The sequence below is a fragment of the Hyaena hyaena genome, unplaced genomic scaffold, assembly GCF_003009895.1.
Source record: "Hyaena hyaena isolate Hyena2069 unplaced genomic scaffold, ASM300989v1 scaffold_379, whole genome shotgun sequence".
In the NCBI taxonomy this organism is placed as follows: Eukaryota; Metazoa; Chordata; class Mammalia; order Carnivora; family Hyaenidae; genus Hyaena; species Hyaena hyaena.
In genome coordinates, this window is record NW_024081011.1 from 705,132 (window position 1) to 724,832 (window position 19,701).

A 19,701-nucleotide genomic window follows, 5' to 3' on the forward strand; every position below is an offset into this window, starting at 1 on the left:
TTAATCAGAAAAACAAGGACATTTTATGGCTCAATTTTTTGGCTTTAGTGTTTAGATACTCTTCAAACTATGTTCCCAAATTGCCCTCTTAAGTTTCAAACAATTTTTAAAGGATTATTACATTGAGTTAAAGCAAAGGTACAAATCCTCACCAAAGGTCATTAATTATGGATTAATTATTCTCCAGCTAATTGCTGGGAGAATTTGAGAACTAGCAATGACCAGAACCCCACTCCATAAAGATTTTCATTCAACTGGTCAAGGGAAAGATGCCAGCAGTATCACTCCAGCAGTTTAAAGCTCCCCCATGGATTGAAGCTTGCGGCCAGGATCAGGAATCGCCGATGTCGTTTAACAGAACGTGAAGCCATGTTTAAAAAATACTTCAGATGAAGGCAGACCTTTTCTTAGTCAAAATAAAAAGCAGATATTTAAGAAAAATTTGTTTCTAATCATACAACTATAAATAAAAAGCCACACAAAATACTAAATTAGTCATAAAACCAATTTAATTGAAGCTATAAAAAAAGAGGCAATATAATTGATAAAATAATTAGCAAAGAATATTTAGCATGTTTCAAAAGATTTAAAACAGGAGCAGGACACTTTACAAAAATTTGTGTGGGAAATAAAATTCTTAAACTATAAGTAGAAATGTAACATTACAGAGTATCTTATAAAATACAAGGACAGAAATATAAAAAGGCTGTATATGCTCTAAATCTGAAAACTATTAATAGTAACTAGATATTTAGGTTTAAATGTACAGTTCCTGGGTACAAGGATCATATTACTATACACATCTTCCAAACCAGTGAGCAATATTTTCCAATTAACCATGAGTAGTATCATCTTCTACAAAGTCTTTGGCCATCTCTGCTGTGATCACATCAATATGACTAACCTGAAGAATAAATGTTAAAAACAAAGTCTGTTAAATCTTCAAAAGAAAAAAAATCAGTGTTCTCACTGTACAGTCACATTTAAAACATACGGCCTATCACCTATAAATTTTACAAATCAAGACAAATGATTCTAAAACACTGACGGATAAGACTTTTATAATGGTGCCTATTCAATGCATTAATTTATAAAATATTCTGCATTTTAGTACTCTCAAGATCCAGGTAAGTACTAATGTCTAAATATAGAACATTTTTTCAGTTTTTATTATTTTGCTATTTCAAAGAATCTTAAGACTGAAGAGATCAAGAAGATCTGTGTGGCCCCACCAAATACAAATGAGTGTAAATAAGTTAAAAACTGCACTAAACAGACAAGACAGGAAGATATTGTCTCTTAATGCCAATGAAAATAAAATCAATGAAAGGAATGTTATAAAAATAATTGCTAAACTTCATAGGCATTTGAAGGAAAAGCTTTTTCTTTTACCAACTCATCGTAAGATAAGCAACAACCTTCTAGGTTTTCTTTCATGATTTAAGTAACATAAAACAAGAATTTGACAAATATAATATGAACTTAAATTTCATGTAAAAAAAAATTTACCTTATTTCTAAACTTAACACCATAAAATTTGTCAGCTGACTCAAGCAGTTCAGGCCTGAAAGTAGTTGTGATAAATTGTGCATGTACAGCCAATTCCATAATCATATCTATAAAAAGAAATAGTAATTTAATAAAACCCATTTCTCAGTAGATCTCAACATTTAAACATTATTTTATTTGAGAGAGAGAGAATGCACACACAACAGGGGGGAAAAGGGGCAGAGGGAAAGAGGGAGAGAAAGAGAAAGAGAGAATCCCAAACAGGCTCCACGCTCATGCTGGGATCATGACCTGAACCGAAATTAAGAGTCGGATGCTCAATCCAGTAAGGCACCAGGTGGCCTTAAGCAGATCTGAACATCTAAAAAGCAACTGTCTTAACTCTTTGCCTAAAATCCAAAACAGCCTGTGATTTTATTTTTCATGCATACATGTGCAAAAATTACCAATTTAATCTCTTTAATTTGGGATAAATCCTTAACCTAAGATCTTAGAGAATATAAAGTAGCAGCTACTTACAACACAGTATTAAAAATGTCAGAACAAAACCAGCTTTCTCACAAAAAAAGAACAACTGGGGCACCTGGGTGGCTCAGTCAGTTGGGTGTCCGATTTCGGCTCAGGTCATGGTCTCACAGCTTCTGAGTTTGAGCCCAGAGACAGGCTCTGTGCTGAAAGCTCAGATTTCTGTGCTTCTGATTCTGTCTCCATCTCTCTCTGCCCCTCCCCTGCTCATGCTCTGTCTCTAATATCAACAACAACAAAAAAAACAACCTTCCTCTGCTACCCACTTCTCCAAAGAGCTTTTGAGTTTACCAAAGATTAAACATAGATTTTTAAAACACAGAATCAACATTTTATGTCAGGGGATATTCAAACATTAAGAAAAACACGTTTTAAAATGAGAAACTTCTGTGCAAAAGTTTAACTGAAGTTAGGATTTTCAACTGACTCAAAGAAACACGTTGACTTTTCACAGAATTCATCTTTATAAAGTATGTAAGTTCTTAAAAACTTATTAAGAGAAATTTTATTTACTGAATATATACCCTGTCTAGTCCCCCCCAAGTATCTTATGCAACAAAAAGCACAGTCAAAAGAGGCAAGCTATCATTGTTAAGTTCTCATGCAGTGTAACCCAAAATTACCTGACACAGCCTTCCTGTGCTGGGCATCCAGAGCCTGGTCAATCTCATCAAACAAATAAAAAGGAGCTGGGTCACATTTCTGAATGGCAAAAATCAGAGCAAGAGCTACCAAGGACTTCTGTCCACCGGAAAGCTGTTGCATTTCTCTCATTTCGCCTTGTTTTCCTGTAAACGATACCTAAAAAAACATTTAATTAACACCCAAAAGGGGTAAAATCATAATCACCTCTTAAAACTAACTCACATACAACAATGCAACAATTTAATCTATAAAATATTCTACAAATCCCACTATGGTAATACTAGGAGAAACTGGATATAAAGGTATGTTACCCTAATTCCAACTCCAGTGAACTGGTCGACTGATGGGACACTACTTTGTGACCCAGAACCCCTCTCACTTTCACCACTTCCTTCTCCTTCATCCTGAGACTGACTTCCCTCCACGTCTCCTTTCTTCATCACCAAAGTAGCTTTGCCACCAGGTACCAACTTCTGGAATACTTCACTGAAGTTCTTCGATACCTTAAAATGAATGAATGAATAAGTGTCAATTCAAATATAAATTTTGCTTAGGTGGAATTGTACATATTATTTCTTAAAGCAAAGACACATATTTAAAAACAATCACAAATACTGTTTAATCTTAAGAACAAAAGTAAAAGATTAAATCCTTTTAAGAGCTGTGCAGTATATTCTAGTTCCTGTGTTAGAAAACTCTATGCTGGGATTTGTTCAACTGTATTAGATCCAACTATCAGTCGAAAAAAATGCTTTAAAACCTCTGCAAACTGAATAATAAACTAATAGCTGAAGGTTTCATTTTATGTGTAATATTAACTAAAAAACAGAAACATACCTGTTTGAAAGTTAACTGAATAGCTTCGTATTTTCGAAGTTCAAGTACATTCATCAGTTCCATGATTGATTTGTATCCCCTATCCAACTCTTCTTGTCGTTTTATTAACTTTTCTTTTTGCTCAGAGAAATTTACAAACTGATCTAAAGCTTTTTTGTTAACATGGCTGTACTTCTTCAATTCTGTGTTGCACTGTTCAAGTTTTCGAAACAGCTACAAAGAGGCAAAAATGTATAAATAAATTCACATACAGAGAAATCTGCAACAAGACTTCAAATTTAAAACCAAGAAGATTTACCTGTTTGAGGCTCAGTGTCTGGTACTTTTCAAATGCTTCCTGGGGAAGTGACCCAAGTTCACGAATTTTCTTCATACATTCTTCTTTCTTCTTCAGTAGCATTCCCTGTCGATTTGTCATCTTTTCCAGTTCCTTAGTATCATGATTTATAGCATCCATGTGTTCTTTTTCCATATTTTTCCAGCGTTCCATACTTTTCTGAAGCTCCTTAATTCCAGCTTCTGTTTTATCAATGGAATTGTCCAAATCTAAAATGGGGGAAAAAACGAATTAGGCCATAATACCTATTTTAAAGCTAGACTATTATTTGACCAAAGATCTTAATGGCCAAAATTTTCAAAATAAATAGATTTTAGTTTTTTATAACATTCATTTAAATTTTACTGTGTAAATCCATGAAACAAGTCAGGACAAAATTAGGGAGTATAGAGTAGTCACTCAAATATGTTTTTTCTCATTACTGGTGTTTATATTTATAAAAAACTAAAAAAGTAATTTTCTTCTCAGCATCTAGGTGATAAGAAACTAATTTAGCTATTTCACACTTTTGGCAATAATTACAGTCTCTCATAAAACAGTCACAAGCATTTTCCAACAAAATAAAGGTTACTATCTATAACCAACTAAATTCCATTCGCTATAAATTATTTATGGTGATGGAAAACAGGAAAAACATTAGTATATGCTTTTGCCTATTTGGGTATTTCATTTTGTGGTAAACAATTTTATCAAATAATCTAAATAGAACAAAATACCAAAAAAATCTGATTTTTAAAAATGTTTATTTATTTTGAGAAAGAGCATGCAAGCAGGGAGGAGCAGAGAGAGAGAAGGAGAGAGAAAAGCCAAAGCAGGCTATGTGCTATCAGTGCAGAGCCCGACAAGGGGCTCAATCTCACGAACCATGAGATCATGACCTGAGCCAAAATCAAGAGTTGGATGCTTAACCAAATGAACCACACAGGCTCCCTCCCAAAATTTTTTTACTAAATAAAAATTCACCTTCTGATCGTGCCATAGTATCTTTTACTCTTTTATTGATTGCTTCAAGTTCTGAAGTTGTAGCAGTGAGAACAGTACCCCCTTCTGTCTCTCTCAGTTCATTAAGTTCCTGCAACATAAAAGGAACTTAAAACCATTAAACCACAAAATATGAATTCTGTTAGTTTCAAAATGTTATGACTTCAACAGTTTCTGATAGCAGTTATGTTGAATAAGCATTCAGAAGAACTATAAAGCACACTCTGTATAACTACAAACATTTAAAGTATCCATTAAAAGGGGAAAAAGGTAATAATATAATTAGAAAATTTCTCAGCATGGGACTACTACTGAGAAAACATTAATCACTAACATTTGCTGGTTACCTATAATGTACCAGGATAATCATACAAAACAGGTATTACTGTTACGCTTATTTTTCACATGAGGAAACTGAGGCTTAGTAATATTAAAATACTTGCACAAGATCATATACAGATGACACTGCTAGAACTCCAACCCAGGGTAGGTGGTCTTTCTGTCCCCAAAGCACAAAGCTCTACCCCAGAGCCACTTGTGTATAAGTACTTTCAAAAGGTTATGGTCATCAAAAAACCCTCAAAAAAGAACAGACCTGTTCTACTTGGTCCAAGCGTTTTCTCAAATTCTCATTCAAGTATGTCTCCACTCTAGTAATAATACCTTCTAATTTAATTCTTTCATTCAGCAACTGTCTGTTTTCCTAGAAAAAAAAAGAAAATTATTGGTCTACACAGGCATACACATTTCACACACAGGAATGCTGTTAATCTGCATAACTTGTGTTTAAATGAGCTGTAATGGAGTTTTACACCTTTCTAAAAAGCCCTATTATTTTCTTCATTTTCTTTCTTATCTATTCAGAATGCTAAGTTTGTTCATTTTTTTTTTCTTTTAAAAGATTTTATTTTTAAGTAATCTCTACACTTAACATGGGGCTCGAACTCACAACTCCAAGATCAAGAGTCATATGCTCTACAACTGAGCCAGCTGGGCACCCCAGCTTAGTTCTTTTTATAAGACATCTGCAAAAAATTCCTCTTTACCTACTTTTCATTTTTTGTACTTAATGTTTACCTCTCTATATTCAAAAATCAAATGCTATTAAAATGTTTAATTAAAACAATATTATTACATATGTAAAGGTGGTCACATCAATAAAGACAGCAAAGCTAACAAGTCAACCTTACTAACAATAAATGTACATTAAATAAGATGGAAGAAAATGAAGATTTCTTGCATAATCCTAACATCCAGAATGGTTTAGAAAAACTGTACTTGTATGGATAGTGAAAGTCCAAGTCTCATATATCTATTTTCTCAAGATTCCTTCTTTCACATTCCCTTAGTACCAAGAAACTTTTCCTAATAGCCAATTATCAATGAAAATTTCGTCAGTTGTACTTGCCTGCTGAAGTTGACGAATTTCATCATTCAGTGCATCTACTCTCTTCTGATCTTCCAGACTAAGCTGAGAAAGCAAGTCTGTTCCCAGTTCTGCTTTCAATGATTCTCTGGTGGACTCCATAGCATGCAAACTTGCCTCCAAACTTTGTAAGCTACGTTGCTATGTGACAAATTTATTAATAAAGGTATTAGTCTGTATTATAATAGTGAAAAACAGAACAATCTATATTTGATGTTAAAGTGAACTAAATCATATCAACTCAAGTAACTACTAGGTATCCATTAAATTTGATAACTAGAACTAAGTAGCAGTAAGAAAAATACTTCTGATACAATGCTACCGGAGTATGTGAATAGATCATATTCCACAACCAAATCGTATAAAAATCTTCTTGAATATTAATAAGAACAAAAAGAAAAGACTGCTAGAAGGTGTTAGGTTGGAAAAAATTTTTTTAAACTCTTTAGTACTATTGATTATCTGAACATTTTTTGGTCAAAGCTGCTACAAGTTTAAGAGACTAATATGTATTATTACTTATAATTCAGCAGTAATAGTTTCTACCCTGTTTTAATAGAATCTGGATAAAATGCAACCACATATTCAACTTCATAAATAGTGCTTAAGAGACAAAAATGATTACTGACAGAACAACCTATATAACACATGTCCACCCCAATTACAAGAATTAAAAGTGTAATGAATGGGACATACTTACGAACCTTTGGCATAAAGGTTTTCTCTGACTGCTGCCTCTTCTCTTTGAGCATCTTCATTTCTGATAATATGCTATCTCGAGATGCTTTAAATTTCCTTTGCTGGGTCTCTATCTGCTGCATTTGGTTCATCAACTGATCAATTTCATTATTAATCCATATACAAGGCTAAGGAAAATGCGCTCTAAAACATCTTTTAAAAACACTATGTATCCCCTTCCTTTTCTTTACCTCCAAATAAGTTACTTCCTCAGATTTATGGACCATAACAATGAATTAAATACTACACCAAGTGTGTTCAATAAAACATTTCACCCCACCATTTCTCTCTCAAAATAACTTACAGATTTTCCTGAAAGCCAGCTAGCTAGCTAGCTATATAATTCTTGGGAAATCTTAAGAGAATCTATATGAAATATTGTTTTTTATATCTTTACCTTCAAAAAATATTTACTGTGTAATCTATTATGCTTATTAAATCACTACATAGAGTAATTATGTATGAAGAGGAGGCCTTGCCCAATGTAGAAAGATAATACCAACTCATTGGATTATTAAATACAGGAAGGTAGTGTTTGTATGCTGTCAAAATCCTCCTTTCTAGTGTTTCCCCATGTTTTCTTTGTGCCAACATCTTGACAAATTTGGGCAGTTCTAAAGATGCTCTATAGACCCTTGCAGAGTCAAGATTAACACGTTTGCTTATAATGGCATTACTGATGTCCCCAACCCTTCTTCCGTGAAACAATAACCTGGTTTTCCTTCTACAACTCTGACCGATCCTCCTGTTACCTTAAATTTTAGAGCACCTCAGGTTCTTTGCTCTCAGAAACAGACTTGCTATTAGCTATTTAATAAGCTTCTATGCTTAAAGAAATGTTGAACATGAAGAATCTTTTTCTCACGTTATGTATGGTAAGAAAACACACCTAACATCCCAAAGATTATATATTTTAACCCAAACATAGTTCTCCATGGTAGTACAAGACAAAAAGGTGTTTTCAGTATCTCTGCATTAAGATTATATATTCTAACCTAAACACAGTTCTCCACAGCAACACAAGACAAAAAGATATTTTCAATATTTCTGCGCAGGTTTTCATTGAGCTTTGCTTCAAGCTCACCCAGTTCTTCTTCTGCTTTTCTAACATCTTTCTGTAATTCAAGTCTAGACTTCCTTGTGTCATAATAACCTCCAGTGAGAGCACCTCGATGACTAACTTGGTCACCTACAAACAAAGCATAAGAAAGGTAGAGATTCTGTATAACAACTTCTTTACTCAATGATAAATTGATTTATAATCAAACAACCTAAAGTTTTACTTTATTTAATGAGAATTAGAAAGGATTTAAGTCAGTCTGAAAAACTTTTGCTTTCCAACTGTTAAAATCATTTAAAAAATGTGCCCTCTAGGGGCTCAGTTGGTTAAGCATCCAGTTTCAGCTCAGGTCATTATCTGGCAGTTCATGGATGTAGGCCCCGTGTTGGGTTCTGTGCTGACAGCTGACAGCTCAAGAGCCTTGGGCCTGCTTCAGATTCTGTGTCTCCTCTCTACCCCTCCCCCACACATGCTGTTTCTCTCTCTCTCTCTCTCTCTCTCTCAAATATAAACATATAAAACAAAAAATGTGCCTTCTAGATGAGTTTGAACATCTGCCTGAAAGGAAAGAAGTACTAATAAAGACTAATGGGGATATGTCAACAGGACACAGGACTTGGGAGCTTGGAATTCCCACTGGTCATATTTGGGAAAATCTGAACATCAAACAACAATGGCAATGCTATAACACAATTTAAAAAAAAAGGCATGAATCACAGTGCTACTTATCACAGTGCTACTTAAAAAAAATAGTAATAATAAAAAGGAGGGGGCTCTTCTTTACAGAGGAGTGACAGTTAATATATATAGAAATCTTGACAGAATTTAAGAATCCCCATTTGGAATCCCCCGGTGTATTAACTGAGTCAGGCAGAGCCAGCAAAGGATGTTAAATCATTGGTAAAAAAGTTCTCGGGGAACCTGAGACTCATGTTTTCTAAAAGCATAGTCCCACATACCACTTAAGAAGAAAGGGTACCTTTACAACTGAGAGATTTCTACTGGTCAAATTTAGCATTATCAACAGTGGGACATTGTGTGATGCAAGAAGTAAACATCTTGAATGTTTAAATTGAATCTAATGATGAGGAAGCAAGAAGACAAATCCAGAAAGTGGAACATTCTATGAAAAAGTCAATTTCCTGAGGGTATGAGACAACAGGAGGAGCTGAATTGAAAGACTCCAAACAGAAGACATTCCATGCATCCTTGATTAGATCCTAGGCAGAAAAATATTTTGGGATAATTGGGAAAATTTTAATGTAGAGACTTTTTAGATGATATTATTGGGTTAATGTTAATTTCTTAGGTGTAACAATTATGATACCTGTTGTTATTAAGGAGAATGTCCTTGCTCTTAGAAGATATACATAACTTTCAGAAATAACTGTATTTTATAACTTATTCTCAGAGGTAGTTCAAAGCCAGAAAAAAGTTATCTATAGAGATAAAGCTGGGGAGAGCGGGTTACCTAATTTCATCAACAAAAAAATTATAAAGAGACGGAAAAAATTTAAAAATGAAGGCAGGTGAACTAATACACCAGAGGTTCTTAACCTACGCTTCAGGGAAAAAACTCAGGAAATCCATGACTTGGGTAGGAAAAAAATTCACATCTTTATTTTTGTACTAACTTCAAAGTGAAACTTAGCAATTCCCTCTATAGCAAAGAAGAACTACAATGCTATTATCAGTACTTGTAACTTTGTTACCAGGAGAAATAATAGCTATTTTCTATCAGATTATACTTGCTGGAAATCTCAAAATACTGTTTACGTGTATCAGTACTTCAAAACTACATTAGATCCACTGCTATATCTTGTTTTTGAATACCTTGAAGAATAAATTACTATGCCATATTTGAAAAAATACTGTTGATTACCATGCCAATATAATTGGTTTCTTTTGTGGTCCAAAGTATTTTGTTTTACGCACTTAAAAACATTTTGAGAAAGGGTTCATAGACTTTAATGAAGAGCCAAAGAAGTCCACAGTGCAAAAAAGGTTAAGAACTCCTACTATACTCCAAATGATTATACTTAAAAGAAATACCAACTAAATGTAAAGTGAGGATCCTGTCTGGACTCTGACTTAAATAAACCAATTATTTTAAAAATGACACAGGGCGCCTGGTTGGGTCAGTCAGTTAAGTATCTGACTTTGGCTCAGGTCATGATCTCACATTTTGTGGGTTCAAGCCCCACATGGGGCTCTGTATTGAAGCTTAGAGCCTGGATCCTGCTTCAGATTCTGTCTCCCTCTCTCTTTCTCTGCTCCTGCTTGTGCTCTGCTTCTCTCTCAAGAATAAACATTAAAAAAAAAAAGACACATAAATGGGCATGAATTTTGAAATACTTAATACTAAAATGGAATTCATTTGTTCAAAGCCAAGAATTACAAACCTTCCAGAGTAATGCAGTCCATAGTGAAAGCACGTGCTAGCTGGGTTGAAACTTCCATGCTACGACAAATAAGTGTTTTCCCAAACACATGTTTGAAAGCTTTGTCAAATCTGGGATTGTACCTCAATTTACTTATCATAGGAATAGCATCCTAAAAATGAATGTCAGCAAAGAGATCACAACACAATTAAAACATGCTAGCAAAATTATGAATTACATCTTTATGAAATACAAATACATAAATGGCTATTTCAAAACTATTGTTTTTACTCTGAAGAAGTTAGAAAAATCATTCTACTGAAATATCTGGGAAACTGTATTCATATAATCATCCGGGTTTTTAAGATCAGGGCACAATGACAAAGAATTTGGTGGTTCCACAGTCAGGTGGCACAAGTTCAAATCCTAGTTCTGACACTCATTAGATACATACTTTGGACAAGCTGCTTAATTTCTCCATTAAATAGTTACTTCACCTACAAAACTGCGATAATAGTACCTTCCTGATAAAATTAAGACGAGACAAACTAATAATATGTAAAACACATAGGACAGCACTGTCACACAGAAAGGTCAAATAAATGTAAACTAATAGTATTTCCTCAAAATGTTTTCATTTTATTATATACATATGTCTTAGATATCCATGAAAATATTTTTTTCATATAAAAATTTTTTATACTCTTCTAAACTGTTAGAAAAAAACCTTTATAATTTTCAAATTAGGAAATATATCCTACATGCAGAACAATGCAACAAATGTTAAGCTTAAATCAATAATTATAAAGAGAACACCAATATAACTACCTTGGAGGACAAGAAATAATACACTGCTGACACTGACTAGTCACGTGTGCCCCTTGCCTAATCACATAGCAGTTACCTGCTGGAGGTGACCACTACTATAACTTTTGTGTAACTGGTTCCTTGTATGTCTTTCTATTCTATCATTTAAACTTAGTTTTATGTAAAGGGAACCACACTACATGCATTCTTGAGTCTTGCTTCATTCACAGTATCACATTTGTGACTCAATTTTTCCTCCCCCTCAAAACTTCAAGAATAATTTACACATATAGGTAAGAGTCTCACTGTTCCACTTAAGTTGTTATCATTCTCACAGAGTTTCAGCTTTAACCTTAGAGGATAGTAAAATAGTTGCTAATACCATCAACATTCTGAAGCCAAATACCTTAAAACAATTACATTTCTTTTAAGCATTGTATCTGAGGAATACTTTCAATCCATTATACTAGCAAGTAACAAAAGCAACATTATGCTTTCAGGACCTATCATCTTGGTAGACATTTTTATTTAACTTATAAATCATTTAAAAAGTATATTCAGAAAACTTATAATATATTCACTTCAAATGACAGTTCCTCAGGGGTTTCTTCTCAATTCTGTCACCTGAGATACTCTCTCAAAGTATCCTGTGCTTATGTATTTTATGATTTTACACATTTGCAATGATTTGTTTCAGGTCTTGGCTGTGACTTGTCTCTCCTCCCATTCCTATGCTACATGGGAAGAAAGCGTGCTTATCTCACAGATTAGTGAATCCTAGTGCACAGTGCCTGTGCAGTAGCATGGGCTAACCACGAGAAAAAATAACTTATTGAAAGGTAGACCTTCACACAAACCAACTCACATTGGTCTCAGGATAGGCAGTATCCCTGACATCTAACTTGTTAAGAGGCAGAAAAGTGACCTCTCCAGGAAGATTCATTTTATTAAACTCCATCAAAATCTTCGTGCTGACTTCATCTGAATCAACAATGTGATAAAATAGCCTATAGGTAAACAAAACAAGACACATTTGTATTGCTAGACTTTTAAGTGTTATAAATATTTAAGCAAACAATTCAGGATTTTTCTATGCAACCCAATTTGTACTGGGATAGGGTGGGAGGGAAACTACTTAGAAAATTCCAATGGAGATAGGGAAACTACAATCAGAAACACTTAACACCTACATCTTTAACCAGAAAGTTAAATAAGCAACTAGTATAAAAGAACATAAAAGGAGATGTATTATACTAAAACTCTAAAAAGCTGCTTCTTATTCTTATTCCTTCTTTCCTTTAAAAATTCAAAATAGCAAACAAAAACCTCACCTGTTGCCAGCAGTGACTTCCACGCATGTGTAGAAAGCAGGCTCACATTCGAAGTTATTCATCACGATGCCGTGATAGCCATTTTGAACATGCTGGTTTATTCCTTTCCTGCGAAAGTGGTCCAGGACTTTGTTTATGCTGTCTATTCCATTTAAAATAGCCTGTTAAATTGTCAGAGGTGAAAAACAAAATAATATTGCCAACAGCACCCCTGCCGGTAAGAAATAAACCCATTACTCTACACATTAAAAAATATTCCAGAGATTTAACTGAACACGCCCCCCAACAATACCTCACCCCCTTGAAAAATGCCAACTACATGAAACACTTTTTTATTATGGGTTCTGTTCTATGATACCAACATTAAAAATAGGCTCTTCATCTATATATCAAAAGTGCTATCATTAATAGCATGGATGGTAGTAAGGCTGTTTAAACAAGACCCATCATTTCAAATTTATAGGACAGGAGACTTACACTCTTATTTATTATCTGGAACCAATGACTTACAGCTTAAAAACTAATAAATTCTGTGTAATAACTGGCTCAATGTAAACTGAAGTAATGAAAAGAACCTGCCCACCTTTCCTGTTGCTGCTCTAAGAAGTTGCTGTTTCTTTTCAAGATCTTCTCTTTTAGCAGCAAGCGCTTGCTGTTCTGCATTCTCCTCTCTCCACAAGTAACTAATCAATAAAAATTAGACTGTTTTTAATTTTAAAAGCATTAAGAAGATGCACAAACAGTATATAATTTAGGATAAAATACTGAAAAAAAACCCCCAAACTTGAATAGTTCATTTATAACTTTTTTTTTAAAGATTTTAAGTAATCTCTATACCCAACATGGGGCTTGAACTCACAACCCCGAGATTAAGAGTCACATGCTTCACTGACTGAGCCAACCAGGTGCTAATTCATTAATGACTTAAAGACCATTTAACACCCAGTAACTAGCATTACTCCAAAAAATTAAGGCATATTTTAGTGTATACTAACTTTCTTTCACTTTGTAATTCATCTTTCTTATTTTTTACTTCATAGTATTTTCTGTCCAGTTCTTCTACTCGAGCTTTGACTTCATTAAGATCCTGATCCAGTTTCTATGGAAATAAAAATAATTCAGATTTAAAATTCAATTTCATGCAAACTAATCCACAGTGACAGAAAGATCAGTTGTTGCTAGGGGATAGCACAGGAGGGAGGAATGGGAAACATTCTGAGGTGACGAATAGGCTTGTTATCTTAATTGTGATGATTTCACAGATGTAAACATACATCACAACTTATCAATTGGTACATTTTAAACACATGCAATTTATTGTATGCCAATTGTACCTTAATAAAGCTATTTAAAAAATCCAATTCTATTTTTTAAATGCCTTTAGACAAGAGCACATCAAGTGAAAACATAAACCGTGAAATGAACTGCTCTATAAAATACTGCTAAAATAAAATTAACTTGCTCACTAATGATCTAAACCTTTCTACTTGTATAATATACGCTATAAAATTTCAGAAGAAAAAAATACATTCACAAATTCTCAAAATATTGCAATGAATACTTTTCACACCACTCCTTCTACACACACAAGTAGAACACAAGAGATATAGGATTATACTAAGAAGCAAAAAGCTATTCAACATAATGCAATCAGCACTATAAAGTCATCTCTATCCAGTATAAAGGTCAGACTTGACCAGTGTAAAGAGGGGCTGAAATACTGGAAAATAATGACGTTCAAGCTTGAGAAAAATGAATAAAAACTCTAGTGAAAACTCTTCGCTCATCACCAGGCTATTTCAAAAAAGCAATTGTTGAGGCTGTTTCCATGAACTCAAGAAAAACACATTTTCTTATTCCAAGAAAGGACATGTAGCTATCACAGCTAAAAACTACAGTAACAAATTTCTAAATAACTAACTACCTGGATCAACTTGTGCTTTCTACTCCCTCCATAAGGTATCCTGACATTGGAATTCTGAGGCTAGGAGATATTGTCTATTACCCCTGATCACTTTTCTACCAGTTATTTATTTGCAGGCCCCAAGGTGGGGCTCTCTCATCAATCCACGAATCCTGAGAAAATGAGCCAAAATCAACGATCAGACACTCAACCGATTACGCCACCAAGGGCCCCACTATCAGTAATTTATGAGTACAGAGCCAGTTGTTTGCTCCCCACTATGTTTTCATTTTGTTGTTGTTTATGCTGTGATTACATTAAATATTAAACTGAGAATATGAAGACAAAGGAAACAGCTGTTTCTTTAAAAACTTGATTCCGTTTTGGATATACTTAAAGGTGACTCACTAAAAATTGAATTAAATGGGGAAATCAACTAGGGTAGACAACTATATAACACATAAATGCATGTATTAACATGTAATATGTACTTTATAACAAAATAAGGTAATTCAAAATATCAAGCCACAAAAGTCAAATTAAGACTAGGGAACTGATCCAGATTAAAAAAGAGAAGAGAAACATGACAACTAAATGCAATATATGATCCTAGACTGAATCCTGAATTCTGTTTTCATCCAGCTTTGAGGAGAACTATATTTACATGTGTGGCTCATAACAAAAAAGTCCCCGGAAACTCCAATCACTACTCATACTCAAACATCTTGGGCTCTACATTAAAAGACAGATACGTACTCTGGTGGGTGTTGATAATGGGGGAAGCTAGGTATGTGTATGTGTGGGGGCAGGAGGTACATGGGAAATCTCTGTACCTTCCTCTCAGTTTTGCTGTGAACTCAAAAATGCTCTAAAAAAGTCTTAAAAAAAATAAAGATTGGAAAAACAAGATTAGTACATGAGCATACATTTACCTGTTTTAAAAAATATTTAAGATATATATAAATATATGTGTGTTATAAATATATGTATTACTTATAAAACATAAATATACATGTATTAAAATTTTATGCATTTACGGCTTTTCTGATAAATCAATAACCAACTGGTGCAGATTTCATGGGGTAAAAGGGTTCCTCTGCATATGTTCACATACACCTTCTTCACCCTACACCTGTCCTACAATCCCGTCTCATCACTTTTATCACCCTCGTTACCTTATATATAGCCACACATAACACCAAAGCGTTTTCTCCCTTTCTCATTTTGAATAATGTCAGATCTTTTTTACTCTGGAAGTGGTTTTATGTTTTACTTCAATTTTTTTTTTAAAAACAGACTTTAAAAAAAATTTTTTTTTAAGAGTTTTATTTATTTTTGAGAGAGAGAGAGAGAGACAGAACATAAGTGGGGGAGGGACAGAGAGAGAGACACACACAGAATCCGAATCAGGCTCCAGGGTCTGAGCTGCCAGCACAGAACCCACAAACCATGAGATCATGACCTGAGCCGAAGTTGGATGCCTAACTGACTGAGCCACCCAGGTGCCCCTACTTCAATTTTTAAGGAAATGCTAATAAGTATGTAAATAATGTTTAATTCACTTAGAAATGTTACAAAATCACCACTACTTTAACCAACAAAAATATATTCTGTAGTAAGTTATTAAATTGACAGAATTATGAAAAAATATAAAAATGGGAAAAATTTAATTAAGTTATTCTGAAGTTGTATTTTAGACTTATCATGTTAAAATTAAGGGTATTCAGGTACATTCTACCAATTCATAAAAATATATTTTAAAATACACTCAATCTACATGAACACTCACTGATATGGAAAAAATCTTCCCTGAAAAGGAAAACTACCATATAAATATTAACTTATATGTATAAATATTGTTACATATATAAATTTTAAAACGTGCTGGTATTTTTTTTGTGTATTTATTTTTGAGATAGGGACAGAATGCAATAGGGGTAGGGCAGAGAGAGAGAGAGAGACACAAAATCGGAAGCAGATTCCAGGCTCTGAGCTCTCAGCACAGAGCCTGATGCAGGGCTCGAACTCAGAAGCTGTGAGACTATGACCTGAGTCAAAGTTGGACACTCAAAAGACTGAGTCACCCAGGTGTCCCGATGCTAGTCTTTTCTTAGTACCTGTGTCTTATATATCTTAAAAATAGCAATGTAAACTATTTGAAAATAAAACTTAAATAGATGAAACTGTACATGTTTAGGTCTTCAGAAAGATTTTCACAAAGCAGCTATAAAAGTTCTTACATTATATTGCTCCAGGTTTTTCTCTTTGTTTGCCTCAGTGTCCTCCAGATCCTTATGGATAGCAGCAATCTGTCTTTTCTTGTCATTAATAGCCTGATCTAACGACTTGAGTTCCTTTTTAATCCACTTATCTCTTTCTTCTTTTGATGTAAACTGGCTTCCACGACCCTGCTTTGCATAAAGATCTGTTCTTTCCTGGGTAGCTTGGGCCAATCTATAAAAGACAGAAGAAAGGAATGGATTAAAAAGGAGACTAGGAAATAAACAAGTTTAACAGCAATCAATAGGTCAGAAGTACCCACAGACAATAATCATTTTTTTTAATTCCATAAAAACAATATAAAAAGGAACTGGTATCTAATAGAACTCCTCAAACTAGTACTATATAATATAAACTTAATTTTGAAAAATCCCAGTTAAAGGTAAAATAGCCCATATCCTAAGGATTTCAGGCAGACAATGTATTTACTTCAGGTCTGGGTTAGTCACTAAATCTAGAGACAGTTTTAACATCTTATCTCAGGAATTTTCAAAAATGCTCCAACTATACGTAACTACAGTTACAACTCCTTTCAATTATCAAGGTTAAGAGGCAAGGGGAAAAAAGGTTAAAAGGCAAGACAAAGACAAAAAAACATTTATAATAAGTAGAACAAATACTAATGTCTAGATTACATACAATCCTACCAAATAGGAAAAAAAAAATCAAAAAAATGGGCAAAAGAAATAAATAATTCAACAAAATATATAGGTGGCATAAAAACACAAATGCGTTAAACCATGAAATCAGCAAAACCTGGCATTTCCCACCTACAAACAGATATGAAAACATCTAGATATTAAAACAACAATGGAAAAAGGAAATAGGATGAAACAAAGAATAAGATGTTGTGTGGGGTAAAAAAAAAAAAAAAGAACACCATCCATGTTTTAAAAAACCCAACAATAAAAAAAATAAATTAATTAAATTTAAAAAAAAACCAACAATACCTCACTATGCTGTCTGAGGTAAGTTAACTTCTCAGAGCCTCAAGTTTGTTGAACTTATAGCAAGAATAATGTGGATCTCCTAGAGCTTCTGAGTAGGAAAAAAATGTATGCAATATGTATACAATAACACTTGACCCACAGTAGTTTTTAATACAGGCTATCACTTTGAAATGGGATTGAGCTTTTACCCTCATTGTGTCTTAACTCATAATTATTTAGGTTTTACAGAGGAACTACATAGAAAGTTAGAAATGTTGGTTAAAGAAATCCCATACCTAGCAATTCCTCGCTCTTCCTTTTCTTTTACACTGTTGAATTTAGGTTCTGTTTCTGCTAGTTCCTTCTGCTTTTCTTCTATTTTTTCAAGCAGCTTCTGCCTCTCTTTTAATAAGCGTTTCTGTAAAGAAGTACAAATGCAATTTTTTTAATTAAAAAAATAGTTTTCAATGTTTATTTATTTTGGGAGGGGGGACAAAGTGCAAGTGGGAAAGGGGCAGGTAGAGAGGAAGACACAGGATCCGAAACAGGCTCCAGGCTCTGAGCTGTCAGCATAGAGCCCAACATGGGCTCAAGCTTACAAACCACAAGATCATGACCTGAGCCCAAGCCAGATGCTTAACCGACTGAGCCACCCAGGCACCCCTGTAAAAATGCAATCTTAAAATTTTTAAGATTTAAAAATTTTGTGTTTAATTTTAAGTATAGCATAAAATATTTTCTCATGAAAAGTAATCATGAGAAAACTAATCCTGCAACACAAAACTAATTTTTATTTACTTATTTATTTGCCTACTTATTTAAAGATTTTATTTAAGTGATCTCCACACCCAACATGGGGCTGGAACTTACAACCTTCAGATCAAGAGTTGCATGCTTCACCAACTGAGCCAACCTGGCCTCCCACGAAACTAATTTTTAAATGAAAGAAACAAGGAGACAGTATGGAGATGCCACTTGAGTGGAAATTATAATGTGCCATATCTTTTACAAAAGTCAAGCATCCATCCTTCTCACAGAAAGGATGGTCTTCTGTAATTCCTATTCAACTGAATGTTTATGTCTTTCATTTTTAGTATTTTAACTCACCCTTTGTTCACTATTGCCGGCTAATTCATCTTGTAAGTCCTTGGCTTTAAGCTCCAACTTAGTCCTCTGCTTAATTTGTTCTTGTCTTTCAGCGCTGAGCTGCTCCTTTTCTTCTTTCATAGCTGAAATTTTTGTTTTCAGTTCTCTGACTTGACGTTCAATATCCTAGTCAAAAAGTATCAAAGAGAAATGGGTCAGACAATTGGAAGTACAACAGCACAGTTTGGACACCATTAGTTCTCTCCCTTCTTTTTCTTTCAATTACACTTTCAGTACTTTTCTGTCTTTCCAATACTCAATCTCAATGACCTTCACTTAAACTTACCATTTCATAGTTCTGTTAAAATTTTTTTAATGTTTATTTATTTTTGAGACAGAGACAGAGCTTGAGCAGGGGAGGGGCAGAGAGAGAGGGAGAGACAGAATCTGAAGCAGGGTCAAGGTTGTCAGCACAGAACTTGATGTGGGGCTCAAACTCATGAGCCATGAACTCATGACTTGAGCTGACATGACCAACTGAGCCACCCAGGTGCCCTTTAACTTAAAATAAATTTTTTTAAACCATTCCATAATTCTGGTACAAAAGAGTTTACTTATATAATCTAAGCCTAGTTTACAATCTTACCTCCATTTTATCTCTTGCATCCTGCTGGGCATCTCTTAATTGTCTGGATTTTTCTCCACTAGTCTCTCGCTTAGCAGAAAGCTGGGGGAGAAAAAAAAAAAAGCTATTAATTTCTAACTCATTTTGTATTTGTTTCATACTTTACAACATAATAGTAAAATTTTAAAATATATCCTAAAATAAAATCACTCATAGAGTTTTTTAATTTTTTAAAATTTTTACTGAAAAAAAAAAATATTTTAATAGTTTATTGTCAAGTTGGTTTCCATATAACACCCAG

General features: G+C 33.9%; 1 protein-coding gene across 1 annotated transcript in view; it reads right to left on the reverse strand.

The window, feature by feature from the left end:
- Window positions 1-505: 505 nt before the first annotated feature.
- Window positions 506-19,701, reverse strand: part of SMC3 (structural maintenance of chromosomes 3) — a 37,014-nt gene continuing 17,818 nt past the window's right edge. Inside the window, exons 10-29 of the mRNA XM_039250721.1 lie at window positions 19,422-19,502; window positions 18,797-18,961; window positions 17,986-18,107; window positions 16,721-16,934; window positions 13,573-13,676; window positions 13,161-13,260; window positions 12,578-12,738; window positions 12,112-12,253; window positions 10,461-10,611; window positions 8,035-8,187; window positions 6,965-7,116; window positions 6,243-6,401; window positions 5,430-5,537; window positions 4,817-4,925; window positions 3,815-4,062; window positions 3,517-3,729; window positions 2,991-3,182; window positions 2,658-2,835; window positions 1,510-1,616; window positions 506-904 (exon numbers count right to left, since the gene is read on the reverse strand). Of these exons, the coding sequence (XP_039106652.1) occupies window positions 833-904; window positions 1,510-1,616; window positions 2,658-2,835; window positions 2,991-3,182; window positions 3,517-3,729; window positions 3,815-4,062; window positions 4,817-4,925; window positions 5,430-5,537; window positions 6,243-6,401; window positions 6,965-7,116; window positions 8,035-8,187; window positions 10,461-10,611; window positions 12,112-12,253; window positions 12,578-12,738; window positions 13,161-13,260; window positions 13,573-13,676; window positions 16,721-16,934; window positions 17,986-18,107; window positions 18,797-18,961; window positions 19,422-19,502 (2,931 nt within the window). The 3' untranslated portion in view covers window positions 506-832. The remainder of the gene's footprint in view (window positions 905-1,509; window positions 1,617-2,657; window positions 2,836-2,990; window positions 3,183-3,516; window positions 3,730-3,814; window positions 4,063-4,816; window positions 4,926-5,429; window positions 5,538-6,242; window positions 6,402-6,964; window positions 7,117-8,034; window positions 8,188-10,460; window positions 10,612-12,111; window positions 12,254-12,577; window positions 12,739-13,160; window positions 13,261-13,572; window positions 13,677-16,720; window positions 16,935-17,985; window positions 18,108-18,796; window positions 18,962-19,421; window positions 19,503-19,701) is intronic.